Below are 18,078 nucleotides of genomic sequence, written 5' to 3' on the forward strand. Positions count from 1 at the left end.
TTCTTCTTTTCTGTCTCACAATCCTAATCCTTAAGGATTAGTCGATGCATATGGAGAAAACTAGAGATCATTGTAACATGTACAATTCTATTAGGACTTGAGTTGAAAATTCCTGCAGCTCCTTCAGTGTTGCTCAACTTGACTGTTTAAGTCTACTGTTTTTATTCATTTTGGAGAAATGTCCAGTTTTTCTATGGCCACGTTGGCCAATATTTTCTCCTAGTATTGGTCACTGCATTCACTGTGTCATAGTGTATATCTAATGCTTTGGATTGTTTCTGTAACCTTCTCTTGACTGATACCTTTCTTCATTAGGTCATTGTGATCCTGTGCAACCTCTAAGCAAACTAGAGTTTTGGCTAAAGAATGACGAAATGTCAAGAAAATCCTTCCAGGACAGCTGAACTTTGTTAAGAGTTAATCTGATTCTCTAACTAATAAGTTTAAGGGTGTGCACATTTATATAAATGGGTTATTGGAGCATTTGTTTATTTATTTATTTTTTCTTCTTTACTCAAATAGATTTGTGGGAAATTATTTGTCAAAGTCTCATTTTTTGCACCCCACAACACTTTTGAGAGCCACTGTTCATTATCATTTAAAGCACCTTTTTCTGTTTGTAATGAAACCCATATGTAGACCTTGTATAGGATAAAATATTTCTTTGTAATATTTGAAATGAAAAACTCTGACTGCCTGCGTTAGCTGTGTTGGAAGACAATCCTCTTTCAAGTGTACAAACTGGCCTTGGGAACAGGAAGCATCAGATTGAAACACTGATGGATTTATGGAGGGAAATAGAAAAAGATAAGAACAGCAAGGGAGTAACTGGAAAGGAAACACCAGATGAGAAATAGAAGAGAGCTTTATTGAGAAGGACTTTCAGACTGGCCGTTTAAAGGGAAATAGAGCAACAGAGCGAGGTGTGTGTTTGCAGCGACAGGGAGAAGGAAGATGAAAGGTAGAGATATTGCATTTCACCTTCTACAACTTGGCAAAAGCTCAGGGTTTCCTGTCCTTCACCTATACATGCATCCCACTGACACGCTGCAGGTCTGCACACACACAACAATGGTTGGCTTTGCTCAACCTGTTGCACTTTTTTATGATGGAAACTTGTTTAACCCTGGAGGTAACAGGTGATTCAACTGGAGGAGTACAGCATTTTTCCGAGGTTTTAATCCCAGTTATGGAAGGATCTGTTGACTCCAAGAATTTATGTTTTTTCCTGTTACCTGCACCATCATCCTTCCTGCAGAACACACAGCAGCCAATTTAACTTTAAAAACCAGTTTTTTGCAGTTTTTTCTATACAAATATCCGGGACACTCGGGAGACGTTTGTTTTGGTCAATCTGTATTGGGGTGTCCATTATGTCGAGACAATCAAATCTAGAAGAAAAACTTCCTTATACATTTTTCTCCACAGTTTTCTTTAATCTTTAACAGGTGGAGGACAATGCTAAGCAGCTTTCTATTTTCGTTATTAAAATTAGTCATTTATACATAGAAATACAGTTAATTGACTGACTTGTTGAAGAAATAGTAAATGCTGTGGATAAAAGGGGATATACGGTGGGACCGTTTAATGACTTTAAAAATGCTTTTGGCACTATAGATTATTCATTGCTGGGTACATAAGAGCTATTGTACAGAACTTAGAGTCAAGTCAGCTTTCCAAACCTGAGCACCAAAATTGAAAAAAAAACTGTAAAAAGAAGTTAAACAGTGAGACCAGGTAATTCTAAAGAGCGCATTCTTCCAACTAAACATTGACTGACTTAGCATTAGCTGTAGGTGGTGAGAGGAGTCAACAGGTGGAGGACTTAACTCACTTAGCATTCTTTTTTTCTGCATGTTGAACAATGTTTCTCCCTTGTGTTTTCTCTTTTATCTTCTCTTCTGAGAAATATTAACCACTGCTGAGAAAAAATAACACAAAGGCTTGTCTCACATTTGCCAAAAAGATATCTTGATGATCCCTTAAGCTCAAGTTCACTTCGGTTGTGTATTATACATCATAGGTCTGTACAGTGGTGCAGTGGTTAGCACTGTCGCCTAGCAGCAAGAAGGTCTCAGGTTTGAATCTCGGTCTGGGCCTTTTCTGCATGGAGTTTGCATGTTCTCCCCTTGCACACATCGGGTTCTCTTGGGTACTCCAGCTTCCTCCCAAAATTCAAGAACATTACGTTCAGGTTAGGTGATTTCTCTAAATTGCACTTAGGTATCAGTGTGTTTGTCTCTGTGTTGCCCTGGGATGAACTGGCAACCTGTCCAGGGTACCCTGTTTCTCACCCAATGACTGCCAGCCCTCCTCGTGACCCTGCAAGAATAGGTGGGTGTAGACATTCATGGACTGATAGATCATATGTACAGTTTTGCCCAAAACTATTCATACCCCTGACAGATTTAGGCTCAAAGTAGTTTTTTTTTTACTATTATCACAATGTTTCTTCTGACTAGAAGTAATATTAACTTTTTTGGAGTCCTACCTTGAATCTAATAGAGAATCTGGGCAGGGAGCTAAAGATTAGGGTCATGGCATGGAAGTCTTAAAACCTCAAAGACTTGGAGCTCATACCAGTGGGAACCTGCAAAAGGCTGGTCTGCAATTATAAGAATGATTTGACTGCTGTAATGCCAAAACAATATGTTGTTTTAATGGAAAAAAACAATGGAATTATAAGAGTATAAATAAGTTTCAATGTTAGAATTACAATAAGATGTAAATAAAGATCAATACTCATTTTACATAGTTTTATTATTTGTTGAGAATTATATGTCTCACTTGAACAAAATATACAAAATGAAAACAGAACAAGACAGAACAGGCATTGTCTTTCAGTCTGGGGTTTCTTGGATATTGCTGTCCAGGTTTTGGCGATCAAACATGGTGATGTCAGCCATTCTTATTTTACATTCGGTTGCTTCCGGTTCACAACAGCAGACGGAGGCAAACACAGATAACGATTCTTTTCAGTGCTCATTTGACCGCTTCTTTGATATTTTGTTGTGGAAATCCACAACAATTTCCACCTGACAAACATCTGCAGATTCACTCAATAGGAGCTGCACTGGTGAAAAGCCAAAAGAAACCTCTATGATTCCAGTTTTCTACTTCCTGATCCTTACATTCTTATAATAGGATGTTAACTGTTTTGAAAGAGCGCCTGACAGCCCATCAGTAAATGTGCCTTGCTCAGCAGTTTTCTAAATGTGGCACAACAGATACAGCCTGATTGCAAAACTGAATCCTGCTGGTTAGATAGAGTTAGTGGCTGACTCTGACTGGGCTTATCTTTCTTACTAATAAATGGCTAAAGAAAAGAAAAGCATGGATTTGATTTAATGGTAAAAATACAGCCTTTTCTATTGCAATGTATGCTATGAGGTGATAGTAAAATGATTTAGTTTTTAACAGGTCTTAAAAACTGAGGTACATGCAACATCATGAAGAAATGACACGTTTAACAAAATGGCAAAAATACAGAAGTATCAGTGTGGAAAAAAACTTTGTCCAGCCATTCTGTTTCAATAACATATGATTATGAGAGTTATGAAGCAATCAGGTGCCACCAATCAAAATAGTTGTTTGAGTGAACACCAGAAAGTGGGAACAGCGCTATAAAGGTATGCATTTATTGCAGTTTGCTGGTTCAGAGCTTACAACACTCTGTTAACTCAATGCCAAGAACGAAAGACATTGACAATGACCTGAGAAAAGCAATATATACAGGTCCTTCTCAAAATATTAGCATATTGTGATAAAGTTCATTATTTTCCATAATGTCATGATGAAAATTTAACATTCATATATTTTAGATTCATTGCACACTAACTGAAATATTTCAGGTCTTTTATTGTCTTAATACGGATGATTTTGGCATACAGCTCATGAAAACCCAAAATTCCTATCTCACAAAATTAGCATATCATTAAAAGGGTCTCTAAACGAGCTATGAACCTAATCATCTGAATCAACGAGTTAACTCTAAACACCTGCAAAAGATTCCTGAGGCCTTTAAAACTCCCAGCCTGGTTCATCACTCAAAACCCCAATCATGGGTAAGACTGCCGACCTGACTGCTGTCCAGAAGGCCACTATTGACACCCTCAAGCAAGAGGGTAAGACACAGAAAGAAATTTCTGAACGAATAGGCTGTTCCCAGAGTGCTGTATCAAGGCACCTCAGTGGGAAGTCTGTGGGAAGGAAGAAGTGTGGCAGAAAACGCTGCACAACGAGAATAGGTGACCGGACCCTGAGGAAGATTGTGGAGAAGGGCCGATTCCAGACCTTGGGGGACCTGCGGAAGCAGTGGACTGAGTCTGGAGTAGAAACATCCAGAGCCACCGTGCACAGGCGTGTGCAGGAAATGGGCTACAGGTGCCGCATTCCCCAGGTCAAGCCACTTTTGAACCAGAAACAGCGGCAGAAGCGCCTGACCTGGGCTACAGAGAAGCAGCACTGGACTGTTGCTCAGTGGTCCAAAGTACTTTTTTCGGATGAAAGCTAATTCTGCATGTCATTCGGAAATCAAGGTGCCAGAGTCTGGAGGAAGACTGAGGAGAAGGAAATGCCAAAATGCCAGAAGTCCAGTGTCAAGTACCCACTGTCAGTGATGGTCTGGGGTGCCGTGCCAGTCATCTTTGCTTTGGACCATATCACCATATCATAATGGTTCCACAATCCTGTTACCTCTTACAGTTCATGTTGGTTATGTGTTTGTTACTTCCTCCCAAAGTGGAACCAGGTTGTACTATTGCTGAAACAACTTCAACTCCCCATTCCCTGTCAGGGCCTTTCAGCTGATTGTGCGCCACAAAGAACGAATGTAGATCACGAAAGGAAAGGATCATCTGAAAGGGGCTGTAGAAAAGACAATGGCATTGCTTTCTATCTACACAACCTGAAAATTTGGTTGTGAAGTCTGCATAAAGATGTCTTTTGATGTCTGACTATGGTTGATAGGTGGGGTTAAAGTTAAATAGGCTAACAGAGATTGACCTTTAGCATCTTTATAGAGCTAAACCTAGGCCAAAACTATGGACTGAAAATGTCAAATTTTTATCCTTCTTTCCAGGCTTCATAAAGGCAAGACTGACAGAACTTGAGTAGCCATAAAAACAATAATAACGGTAATAAGCAGAATTTTCCTGGTAAAGGTGGTTCCACAAAGTGTTTCACCACTCCTATTACAGTTTGGCTAAACATGAGTTTATTGTGAGCTAAATGTGAGTTTACCATGTTTACCATACTCTAAGAGCTGGTTGAAGATGTCTCAATACGTACAATTTTAAAACTGACAGAAGATGTTTTCTTTTAACTATGTCTCTGTCACTTCTGATGAATGTTTTTTGGAGACATTTTCATTTCTGTTTGCTAATCTGTGTCCTCGGGTTATGTGATGCCTTTTTCTCCTTATGCTGCTCGTCACGCTTGCCCATCAAGGCTGACATGTCAGTCTCACCCTCACCCTCAGGCTTTACACACACACACACACACACACACACACACACACACACACACACACACACACACACACACTCTCTGGATCCTCTGCAGAACAGAACACGGTTCCCCTTTTGGTAATCTCTCCATCCATTTCCATCTCTCTACTCTCTGCCCCATTAACAACTCTGCAGCAAAGAAATGTTTGATCCCTAACCCTCTGCTATTAAATCCATTTGTCATGCTATCTTTGTCACTATCTCTGACCCATGATTGTATGTTTATGGGTATGTATAAACATGTGTGTTTTAGCTTAATATTTGTCTGATCCTAAAGCTTCATGATGTTGTGTGTGCCACAGGTTCTCTCCCCTGCATCATGCAGCTCTTAATGGGAATCTGGAGCTGGTCTCTCTGCTGTTGGAGTCGCAAGCCGCTGTCGACATCAGAGACCAGAAAGGTATTGAGGAAACAAGCACTAAAGCATAGACACAATCTCACAATAAAAATGTATCATTTAGTTTGGCTACATTTATTCAGTAGTAAAAGATGCTATGTTAAGATTTATTTAACACTTTAACCTATCTAACCATCCTTCCTTTCACAATCTCTCCTGATCAGTCATGAGTCCTTTGTAATGCCCTCTCCTGTTCAGCTCACCCCAAATGTTTTCTGTTGGATTTAGCTCTGGGGACTGTGATGTCATGAAAGAAGGTTTATTTTTGTGTCCAGTGAACCATTTCTGTGTATGTTCTGGATCATTATTGCTGAAAGACTCAATGACGATTTTTCAGTTTTCCAGTAGAGTCCAGCAGGGTTTTATTTAAAATATTCTGATATTGCACTCTAATATAGTGCCCTTTGAAGACAGATAGGCCCACAGCATCACAGATCTTCCACTGTACTTAACACTAGACATGAGGTGCATTTTCACATTTTCATCCTTTGTTTCACACCAAACCCTCGTCGGGCGTTAGCAGTGGAAAAGCTCAATTTTTGCTTCGTGTGACCAAAATGCCAGCTGCCAGTTAGAGTACATATGTTTCTGTTTATGATGGTGGGACAGAAATGACTTTTTCTGACATTTCTCCCAAAGACTAGGTTGCATGTAGATGGTATAAAACAGTTATGGGGAGTCGGTGACCCTAGGATGTCACTCTTTGTTATAGTACCCCAGCAGTAGTCTTAAGAGATTCTTTACCTTCCTTCTCATCCTACTTATAAAATATCTATTTATTTTAAGGCTTTTTACACCAATGAACGTGGCCGCCACTGTACAGCGCTCAGCCGACATGACTTAGCTTGCATTTGGCCTTTTTTTGATACAGGAATGCGGCCGCTGCACTATGCCGCCTGGCTGGGGAAAGCTGAGCCCATGAAGATGCTGCTGAAGTCAGGTTCATCTGTCAACGGCCAATCAGACGAGGGCCAGATACCTCTGCACCTGTCAGCACAACACGGCCACTATGAGGTGGTGAGTAACACCGGTGACGACCCTCGGTGCCAACTAGCTGATGAAAACTGTCAGGACTCACAAAACAAAAATCTGTTTTGTCACTGCTAATCCGTCTTATTCAAGCTAAGCTGGAAACCTAGCTGAACAACTAACACACCTCTAATAAAATACAAACTCTTGATTGGTTGCTGTTTACACCTTTTACACTTCCTTAGAGTTTAATTTCAAAATAGTTTACTGACATTAGCTAGCTTACTCAGTCCAACACAGCCAACATAAAAGGTAGCTTTGAGTCTTCTTTACCCAGTAAAACATATGTCGCCTGCTCAAATTAGCAACAAATTAGCCATACGGCACTTCTAAACATTAAGAAAGGAGGACTTTTGACAGTGCTCCTGGCCACCTACCACATAAGCTAGTCCAGCTAAAACTGACCCTAGTCTTTTTGGGTATACTTCAACCAGCTTTACTTATCTAGAAAGTCATATTTCTGTCCATTTTTTTGAAGAAATTAACTCAATCTCAGTCAGATTCCAAGGAGTGCATATGTGAACTAACAGAGCCATGAATATGCTTCTTAACCATTCCATTGTAGCTCTGCCTGTATGTGGAGGGTTGTTTAATTAGATTAAATTACACATGCATGGATTCTTTACTATTTGGATAACTTTAATAGCACATTTCCTCTGGTTTTTATTTAGGTGGATCAGAGTGGTGGTCTTCCATAAATCCTAATAAAATACATTAATGTGTGTTGTTGTGAAATGACATCACGGGAAAAGGTTGTTAATAAAGACACTAACAGAAAGCAAATTGTTTAACAGAAAACTTTACATAGATGCTCAAAATGTTCCTGTTTGGGAGAAATATCTGAGTCAATATGCATCTTCCATGATTCTTTTTCTGACACATTTTTCTGTTTTGTTTGTGCTTCTTGACTCCAGTCTGAAATGTTGCTGCAGCACCAGTCCAACCCATGCATCGTGGATAATGCAGGAAAAACACCCCTGGATCTGGCCTGTGAATTCGGCAGAGTCGGGGTAAGGACCTGTGTTTAAATCTGTTGTTAGAAAACACCTAGACATAAAACTAGCTACTACATAGGGACAATGAGTTGTTTGCTAATTGATGATCTCCTTGTATATGTGTGTGTGCAGGTGGTCCAGTTGTTGCTTTCTAGTAATATGTGCGCAGCTTTGTTGGAACCTAAAAAAGGAGACACTGCAGACCCCAATGGGACGTCTCCGCTCCATCTGGCTGCCAAAAATGGACATATAGACATCATCAGGTATGCATTCATCTTTTCAGGATTCCTACACAGTCAGGAAAAGTATGGAATATTATTGAAGTATTTCCCAGGTCTGGATAAGTATGGATTGTCATAGTTTCCTTATTTCCTTTCCTGTGTCTTTTTTTACTTGTCCTTCCTTCCTCTTTCACCTTTCCTTTCCTACTTTATTTTCCTTCCTTCCTTCCTCCCTTCCTTCCTAGTCCTCTTAATTATTTTCTTCTGTGCTTTATTGTGTCCCTTTTTGTTTTCTTCCACTCTTCCTTGGTGTCCTTTCTAATGCCCTTCTTCCTCTTGCTTTTTTGGGTCTTTTCTTAATTCCTTCCCTCTTTCCTTCCTCATGTCTTCTCAACCTTCTTTCTCTGTGTCCTCCTTTCTTTGTGTCCTTCCTGAGATCCTTCTGTCTTTTATCTCCTTGTTACCTTGTGTCCTTCCTAGAATCTTTTCTTCTTTCTTTTTGTCCTTTGTTTGCTCCATCCTTCCCTGTGTCCTCCTTACTTTCTGTGCTTTCATCCTTGGGGCCATTCTTACTTTCTTGTGTCTTTAATTTCTTTCTTCCCCTGTGCCCTTCTGTCCTTCTTTCCTTCTGTCCTTTCTTTTCATCAGTCAGTATCACGTTTATGCCGGTTCCATATATAAAGCCTGCCTAGTGTAGAAATGCCTGCTGTAAATTCTTGCAGAATGTTTGTTTTTATGTTTTAAAATGGCCGAAATGAACTGAGAAGTAAAATCTGAACGTGGAGAAGTCTGGAATGTTGAGATGAAAAATGTGCAGAGGGCCAGTCTTTTCATCTCTCTCCAACACTTCTTCAGATACATTGGCTGAAAACACTCCAACACATGGTTGTCTTTGCAGATCCACACTGTGATCCATCTTGTCTTAAATTTATTCTAAGATAATATCATAATGGTCTAAACTATCTTTTGTTTATGCTTTTGCAAAATTCAATCATTTTAAGAGTTCAACACAAAACGTCAGGTTGAAAAATCCCAGCAGAATATCTGCAGCTGCAGACCGACCCTAACCCTCACAAACTCCTGTTGTTCTCAGCTACAGTGAATGATGACAGAAAATGGGAGCAAAAACTGAGATGTAGAAAAATACAAAGGGAGATAGAAAGAAGAAGAAGTCATAGCTGACAGAGCAGAACGTGGCTCTCCAGAGGTGACACTGATAAAGTAGCTGTGGCTGACAACCTGTGGAACAGACACGCTTACTAAATGAAACAGTCAGTTAGTCATTTTCTACGGCTTATTCCATAGTGGGTCATGGGGAAGCTGGTGCCTATCTCCAGCAGTCTATGGGCGAGAGGTGGTGTACACCCTGGACAGGTCGCCAGTCCATCGCAGGAAAACACACAAACACTCATTCACATACCTAAGGGCAATTTAGAGTTACCAATTAACCTAACAGGCATGTCTTTGGACTGTGGGAGGAAGCCGGAGTACCCGGTGAGAACCCACGCATGCACGGGGAGAACATGCAAACTCCATGCAGAAAGACCCCCGGCCGGGAATCGAACCCCGGACCTTCTTACTGCAAGACAACAGTGCTACCAACTGCGCCACCGTGCAGACCCCTAAACAAAATAATTTAATGTCTGTTTATTCTTCAACTGTTTTCATTTTTCTGGAATGACTTTTTTTCCACCTTGCCATTTTATTATCTTAACTTATTGAATATTGTCATCGAATGAATTTTGTACAAACTGAAGTAGGCCCTAAGAATCTTCTGCATCGCAAAACAGGCTTAAACTGTGTGTTTTATTGGTACATTTAGTGATAAACCAACACAAAGTAGTGCATAATTGTGAGGAAACAAGGGAATCTTGCATGGTTTCAAAAAGGTTTTTATTAAAAAGTCTCAAAAGTGTAGTGTGCATTTAGACTCAGCCTCTGTAGATATCCCTAAATAATATCCAACCAGTCACCCAAATTAGTAAACAGAATTCATCTAGACTTCCAGGCCTAGGCAAATAGATCATTAATCAGAAAAGTAACAAAGAGCCTGGGGTTGTCACGATACTAAAATATCTTACAGATACTAAGAAAACCCGATAGCTTTTGCAATACCGTGATGCATAGGGGTCTTTCTAGTTAAGAGAAAAAATATATATTAATTACAATATGACTGTATTTTAACATCTTTAATTAGGGCAAAACTAATTAACATGGGACAGTTCACCCTCATTTAGAAACATATCTAATTTAAAAGTGTCACTTTCCTGTTGATAACAGTATGGTAGTGTGTGCCTGGGGTTCAGTTGTGCAATTTGTTTTTTATTATAATTGCCTATCTACAGTGTGCCGCTGTGTGCTTCTATTTGTCTGTCAATTTGCTGTTGATACAGATTTTACTACTGAGGGACAAATAAGGATTATTTTATATTAAAATAAATTGCGTTTTCCAAACATGGATCTGGTGCAGAAAACACACTGTTCAACTACAGCAGCAGGACAGGTGGCTGCAAGTTTCTTTCTTTTTCTGCTGTAATTGTCAACTTCAGTCTGGCTCCAATATAACCTGTGTTATTATTAGCCACATTAGCTCCCCATGCCTTTACAACTAAAGGAGGAGTAATAGAGGGAGTGCGTTGGTTTGTTTCCGTGCTTCACTGTGTAGTAGCCAACTGAACTATCAGCTGATAACTTCTGTTATACGGTAATACTGCAGTAGAACAGAGCGTTGCGTTATCTGTACATAGCGTGGCGTTGCTTGGAGCTGCACACCTGGGAAACACATCTCGATGGTAGAGCTTAGACCAACAGAACACTGTCACTGTGCTGTCCATGTCTGTTTAGCTAATATCTAAACAGATAGCATTAGCTTATGTTGTTTGGGAAGTTTCCTACTTCACTGCTGCAGACCATGACATCTTTGACTTGCTCTCAAACATCAGTGTCGTATTGTTAGCGCAGCTAGCATGTGGTGTCCTTCAGCATTTCATTTTTTCCTGTCAATGTATTTTTTTTTCTGGCTGTACTTGCCATGTTAGAGTTTAAAACTTTAAGCAGCAGTTCATTTGTTTGATCAGCAGCTGCGGGGAGGGTCTGAGTTTCTCTGATATTGCAGCGCTGCTGCTCGAAGAAGTGATACAGTGGGTCATTTTGTATCAGTTTTGACCCAAATGAGTATGTTTGAAAAATTCATATTTATTTCAATTAAATTCAATGGAGTATTATTTATAAAGCGCCAATTCACAACACATGTCGTCTCAAGGCACTTCACAAAGAGTTTGGAATGGTGCTGGTTGTTGGGGAGGTTTGAATAAACTACCGAATGTTAGAGTTTGGCCATATTAGAATGGGCTATGTGTAGGGCTGCTGAGTAAAATAATAAACTGATCCATCTACAGCCCACTGATGGTCATTGTTATACTAAAAACCACAAGGATTGGGGATACCTCTCTCTGTCAGACTGATTATAATCATTGGAAAAGAGAAGGGGTCATACAGGTAGCAGAAATGGAGGGTTTGTTTGCACCTCAACCATAACTGAGCCGGTTTAGGCTAAACCTGACTCCCCCTTACTCCATCCAACCGAGAGGGAGGAAGGTATAGGTAAAAATAATTGGCGAGTGTTGTTTCCTGTTGCATTGTGTGAAATGTGGGTAACTTTAATTGACTTTAAAAAGTCAATTAAATCAAATCATACAGATTTAGTATCTATTATTTCAAATTAGTGATTTTTTGACAACGCCACAAGATACCTATGGTAATTATGGAGGAGCTGTAGAGATCCACTGCTCAGGTAGGACAGTTTGTTTGCACTAACACCATTAGTCATGCACTTCACAGATCTGTCCTAGATGAAGAGTGGCAAAAAAAGTAATTGGTAAAAGTGGTATTCTCACTTTTCCAAAAGCCATGGAGGAAACGCAGCAAATAAGTGGAAAAAGGTGCTTTGGTCCCCTACTAGGTTACAATACAGCTAACAAATTTATCTGTAAAATATTTGTGTATGTGCTTTTTTTATTATTGTATTTTTTAATTTACCAGTTTAAGCTAATGATCAGACCTTAGATATCACAATGCAACTTTCTATGTAAACCAAACAGCAGAAGTGTCATGACAGACCATTACAACTATAAAGTGATTTGCGTTTAGACTGCTGTGTCACTCAAATACTTCAAACTTGACTTGGACTTAAGTTTAAAGACTTGAACTTGACTTGGACTTGCAAAAAAGGACTTGTGAACATCCATGTTCCATGCTAATATTTAATTACCATTTTTTCCATGCATGTGACATATACTCGTTTACTTTCCTAACCCACATGCAGAATCAAACCAGGATGCAAGACAGCAAACAAGTTTACGAGAATTATTTAAAGAGGGAAAGTAAATCAGACCGCAGCAATGGGTTTCTACTGCGTCTGGAAGACCTCAGGTTGAGAAATATGGCTGGATGGATTTTCTAGGTTACTGAAAGAATAAAGGTTTACTGTTTAGGATAAAGGTGGTTTGCTCAGAAGGGTTAGGATAAGCCTAGTGATATACAGGAGGCTGTAGGTGGTTTGCTTACAGAGAGTGTGTCCAGTGTAATGGAATGGTTTGGGGTTTGAGATCCAAAGGAAGGCTGAATGGAGAAAATCTGAGAGTGGGCAAGCTGAGGCTTGAAGGCAGTAGAAAGACTGCAGAGGATTAGTGTGGGCGAGATTCTGGAGGGTTAGAAAAATGGAGATTTCAGGTGTTGTTAGGACCCAGCAAGGGGACTCGAATCTAGTAGGCACAAGAAAAACAGGAGGTGAACCTAAGGGGAAAAAAACAGGCAAAAACAGACCTTTTCAAAAAAGTCAGAAATCACACAAGAGACTTTCAGATGGTTTGATTCTAAAGATGGGTTAAACAAAGACAAAGACTGGTTGTCAAAACAGCTCCTTAAATCTCCAGAGACCTGCTGAACTGATCAACTGCAGGTGTCTTCTCACAGCCAGCGTGCCCTCCAACAAAGATCCTCTAAAGAGGAGAGATCTCACACACAAACAATTCACATTCACATCCACCAGGATTATGACAGCATGAAGGACAATGGAAGAAGCCAAGGCTGGTCCCCTTTTATCTAAGATCTCCCAGATGATGCAGGTTTAAGTATTGACAATAATGTCTGATGGAATTACATGAACAATGGATCATTTTAGGAAACCTTTCACAAACTATAGTGCAGAGTTACATTCACAAGTGCCATTTTAAAGTATAGAAAAAAACTTTGCATTAAGCTTGTCCCTAGACTGGGAGTCTTCTAGAAGAGACCATCACATAGTGGGAATAAATATCCCAACTTTTTTTTAAGGTGCTTTAAGTTGCTGTTAGACAGTTTCTTATTGTGGCAGACATTTTGAGCTCTGGAATGCAGGAACAAATGTTGCAGGAACAAATGTATGTTTTATGTGAGTAAGTTAACAAGACAAAAGGCAATATGTTTGGCTATTTTATCTACAAAACATGACTCAAAGGTAAGATTGCAACACTTAAAAAGATGCACTTTCCACCCCATCAAAACTTTTTGTTCAAATCGTGCTAGGTTGTGCTAGGCATGTTTTTTCCAACTAAACTCCTGGGTGAACCTTTAAACTGGAGCTGCAACGTATGTGCTGTAAAATCACAGCCATCATTCCAATATTAATGTGCGGAGTTTAGCAGTTGCAGAGAACAGCTGCCATGCAATATTTGGTAGGCTATAACATTTATGCAGCGCCATGCATTTGTACAAAAAACAGAAATCTACAGCTAAACATTTTAGGCTTGTATTCATATTTTGTGTAACGTATTTCACTGTAGTGGTGAGCTTCAACCCAGCATGTTTAAAGTGTGTGATTTTAAAACAGGTCACTTGAACAGGTTGATGGAGCAGGTGTTTTTGGAGCTTCAGTGTCTAGGAGGATTTTTTGACCTTATTTTGTCTGAGAAGAAACATCAGACAAAGCCAGAGTGGCAGTTTCCATTTGGTTTCTGGTTTTGTGCCAGCTGCATCCAGACTGTTCTGTCACATTGTGTATAATGAACAACGATAAAAGCTGTATTGATCTTCTTTGCTGATTCACAGCCAGGATGCAAATAAGCAAAAGGAAGAAAACTCAGTTTGATGCATATTTTGTTCTTCAGCCACAAAACAGAACAAGTCTAACTGATTAACTTGAGTGGTGTTGAATGGTGCTGACATTTATTAGCACCCCTGTCAAAATGTGTAAAAACCTCTCAAGCATAAGTGCTTTTCTTGCACCACCAGCATAATCTGCTACTGAAAACCCCAACTTTTATTCAGCTAAAGAAAAATCAAGTCAAGAATATTTCAAAGGGTTATTGATACCATGGACTCTAGCATTGTTCCCTAAGCCTCTGTAAGAGAAACAGGCCCACGGCATCACAGGTCCTCCACCGTACTTAACAGAGGCCATGAGGTCTTTTTTCACATATCTATTCTTTGTTTCACACCAAACCCATCTGTAGTGTTTGTTGCTGAAAAGTTCACCCTCAGTCTCATGTAGACCGTGTCCAATGGTTCAGATGTGATATAGTTACATTTATCTCAAAGGGATAGTTACCAAAAATTGGGCCACTGGTGATTTTGCAAAAAACAATTATTTATTTTAAGTAAATTTTTTCTCCACTTAATAGATGTATTGAAATTAGAGCTACTTTTCAGTGTGCAATAAATGAATTGTTAGTTTCAAGTTTTCATGCAGATTGTATCAAGGATGCATCACATTTTTCCTTCCCTGTAAATTAGGGGCCCCAGTCAAACCAGTAGATGGGAGCCCAGACCTGTCACATTTGTAACCTTTTCTACCCCTAATACTTGGGTGCAAGAAAAATTAGACCACAGTTTATTTCTCACAGCTATCAGAGTGAATGACCTTGGTTACATTTTAGAGATATTTGCCATTCCTCCCTTCTAACTCTCTCTGTCTATCTTTGGTGTCATCTGCTCCTGCTCTCAGACTGCTGATCCAGGCAGGCATTGACATCAACCGACAGACCAAGGCGGGCACTGCCCTGCATGAAGCAGCCCTATGTGGAAAGACTGAGGTAGTGAGACTCCTGCTGGAGGTAAGTGGAACTACACCAACATCCTTATGAAACTAGACTAAGACAGGCCCTGTCATATTGGCTTATAAACGACCCAAATGTTGGATTTTACATGTTCGGCCCCATGGAATATAACGTAGTTTTAAAAAATATTGTCCCTCAACCAAAACTTCAAACAAAGCATTAACTCCGATTCATTTCAGAATGCAAGTAAAGACTTTAAATGATGTCAGCTTGCAAAAAGTAAAATACGGGTAAATAAGGGAGATGGAAAAAATTTTAAGTAATGTTACTTGTATCAGTTATACCTTGTATCAGCGATGCCATGTACCAGTTATACATGGTCTTGGAAAAGTTTTAGTGCTTTACAGGTTTGAATAAGGAAATAATATTATATGGAAAAATGTTTAGATTCCCAGATTTTTCCCCTTTCCCAGGTTTGCAACATGAAAATATTAATTTCCTGGATATGTTGCTAAAGCAAGCAGAACAGTTTTTAGTTAGATTTAAATAAAGATGTATATAATTTTAGTTTATCTTTACCATCAGACTCAGACCCAGTGCTGTGCAAATGAATTAGACATTGATAACCTGAATAAATACAACATCTAATTTTTAAATGATGATTTCATTTATTACGGGAAAAAACTCTCCAACCAACATGAGCCTATTTAAAAAAATAACTGCTCCCTAAACCTTATAACAGGTTGCACCACCTTTTGAAACAACAGCTGGCCTCAAGTGTCTTTTACATAACTGTGGAGGAAATTTAGCCCACCCTTCTTTGCAGAATGGTTTCAATTCAGCCACATTAGAGGGTTTCCAAGGATGAACAGCTGTTGAAGGTCCCACCACAGCATCTCAAAGGTATTTAGGTCCAGATTTTGACTATGCCAATCCAAAACCTTTCTTTAGTGTTTTTAAGTCCTTTAAAGATGGACTTGCTGGTGTACTTTGGATCATCATTCTGCTACACAAACCAAGTTTTTTTTCAGCCTAACGGCCACAAACTGTTAGCTAGAGATTTTCCTTCAGGATTTTGTGAGAGCAGATTCACGGATCCATCAACTGTGGAAATTAATCTAGGTCCTGAAGATGCAAAGCAGCCCCTGTCCTTCACACTTGTGCCACCATGTTTGACTAAAATGCAGCTAGTTTTATTCTAGATGTAACAGGACACACAGCTTTAAAAACGGTTCACTTTTATTTGTATATTCTTCAAAAGCCTTCATGTTTTTTAATTAATGGAAGACAGACCTTTAGTTTTTTTGGCCTACAGTTGTTTTCACTTTGAATCTCTACCTTGGATGCCCAGTCTCTCTTTCATATTCATGAACACTGACCTTAACTGAAGTCGGTGAGGCCTGCAGTGCTTTAGATGTTGTTCTTGGTTCTTTTGTGACCTCTCAGATGAGTCAGCAATGCCCTAAATAATAAACATATTGTCTATAAAATTATTTTTGAATCAAATGGGGTCTCAACTTTTATTTCCCAGGTTACCCAAACAGACTAAAGATCCATAATTCAAAAATAGATCAATTCTTGTAATATTTTTTCACAAGGGTTTTTCCAGAGATACTTTTTGATCAAGCATATCAATTCTGCCATTTTATCGTCCTCAAAAGATCATAGAGCCCTCCAACATAATCTGTCAGGAAGATTGTTTTGGAAAGGGACTCACAAAATATATGGCATACATAACTCTAGTCTAATGTATTATTAATCAGTTTAATCAATAGGAATCAATATTTAGGGGTATCTGACTGAAGGGAGTTTGTTTTCTGTTTGCACTTCAGATCGATTTATAATTTGGCGTTGCAATAAAATGCACAAACATTTGTGGTTTTAACATAATAAAATGTTAAATTTAAGCTTTTCCGAGGAAATGTGTGGCATTCTCTTAATGTTGTTGCTTGTTTATGAGAGGATGTTAACCAAAACCCCTGCAGATTCATGTGATATGAGTGGGTCACAGTTATGAGAAAGATTGTGCTAAACAGCAGGAGAGACCCAAGCGGCCTTCTTGTGATGGTGGCATTAAAGGCCCTGAGGTTTAAGTGGAACAGAAGCAGCAATATGTTTGGATGGCTGCGGGTCCTCTAGCATGAGAAACTAACCCTGTCATTTAGCACGCTGACTGTGGAAGCCCTAAAGCCCTTTAGGACTGAACCCGTCTTTGTTCATTTAGTCCATATTTGATGCCTCAAACCCAAATAAGATATTGCTTTCCAGCCTTCAGCTGTCCCATCTGGAAAATAAGATGCGGCTGTAATTAACAGAAGTACCTGAAGGGAATAGTGTTATTTTCTATTGATGTCATGTTGGTAAACTGCTCCTCACTGAGGTTCATGCAGTCAGGTTAAATTATGAGTTTAAAGCACAGGAGACTTAATGTTTTCATTTTTAACATAAATATCATGCATTGCAAGACAATTTATACCCTTTGAGTTTGTTGAACAGCTGCAAGCATTGATGTATTTTATCAGGATTTTAGTTGATCAACACAAATTAAGGCAAAATTGTCGAGTGGAAGAAAACAGACACATGATTTTTTTATTGACAAAACAAAAATCTGAAAAGTGTGTGCATTTAAATTAAGGCCACTTTACTCTGATACCCTCAAATAAAACCCAGCACACCCAGCTGTCTTCAGAAGTCAGTCAGTCAGTCATTTTCTATACCTCTTCTTCCATAGTAGGTCGCGGGGAAGCTGGTGTCTTCAGAAGTCATTTAAGGAATTTAAAGAGTACAGGTCAAATGCATTATTTTATCTCAGTATAAACCCAGCTGTTCTGTAAAGGCCTAGGAACTCAGCAGGCAGGCAAGGGAGAAAGGTGTGGAGAGGTTTAAAGCAGGTAG

The 18,078-nt window shown here is 39.3% G+C and overlaps 1 protein-coding gene across 3 annotated transcripts in view; it reads left to right on the forward strand.

Moving 5' to 3' along the window:
* LOC124863797 (caskin-1-like) overlaps positions 1–18,078 on the forward strand; it is a 149,833-nt gene that overhangs the window by 75,865 nt on the left and 55,890 nt on the right. For all 3 annotated transcript variants that reach the window (XM_047358288.1, XM_047358289.1, XM_047358290.1), the window contains exons 3-7: positions 5,810–5,907; positions 6,776–6,921; positions 7,848–7,943; positions 8,061–8,191; positions 15,132–15,240. In XM_047358288.1, coding sequence (XP_047214244.1) covers positions 5,810–5,907; positions 6,776–6,921; positions 7,848–7,943; positions 8,061–8,191; positions 15,132–15,240 — 580 coding nt within the window. The remainder of the gene's footprint in view (positions 1–5,809; positions 5,908–6,775; positions 6,922–7,847; positions 7,944–8,060; positions 8,192–15,131; positions 15,241–18,078) is intronic.

Source organism: Girardinichthys multiradiatus, chromosome Y (genome assembly GCF_021462225.1).
Source record: "Girardinichthys multiradiatus isolate DD_20200921_A chromosome Y, DD_fGirMul_XY1, whole genome shotgun sequence".
In the NCBI taxonomy this organism is placed as follows: Eukaryota; Metazoa; Chordata; class Actinopteri; order Cyprinodontiformes; family Goodeidae; genus Girardinichthys; species Girardinichthys multiradiatus.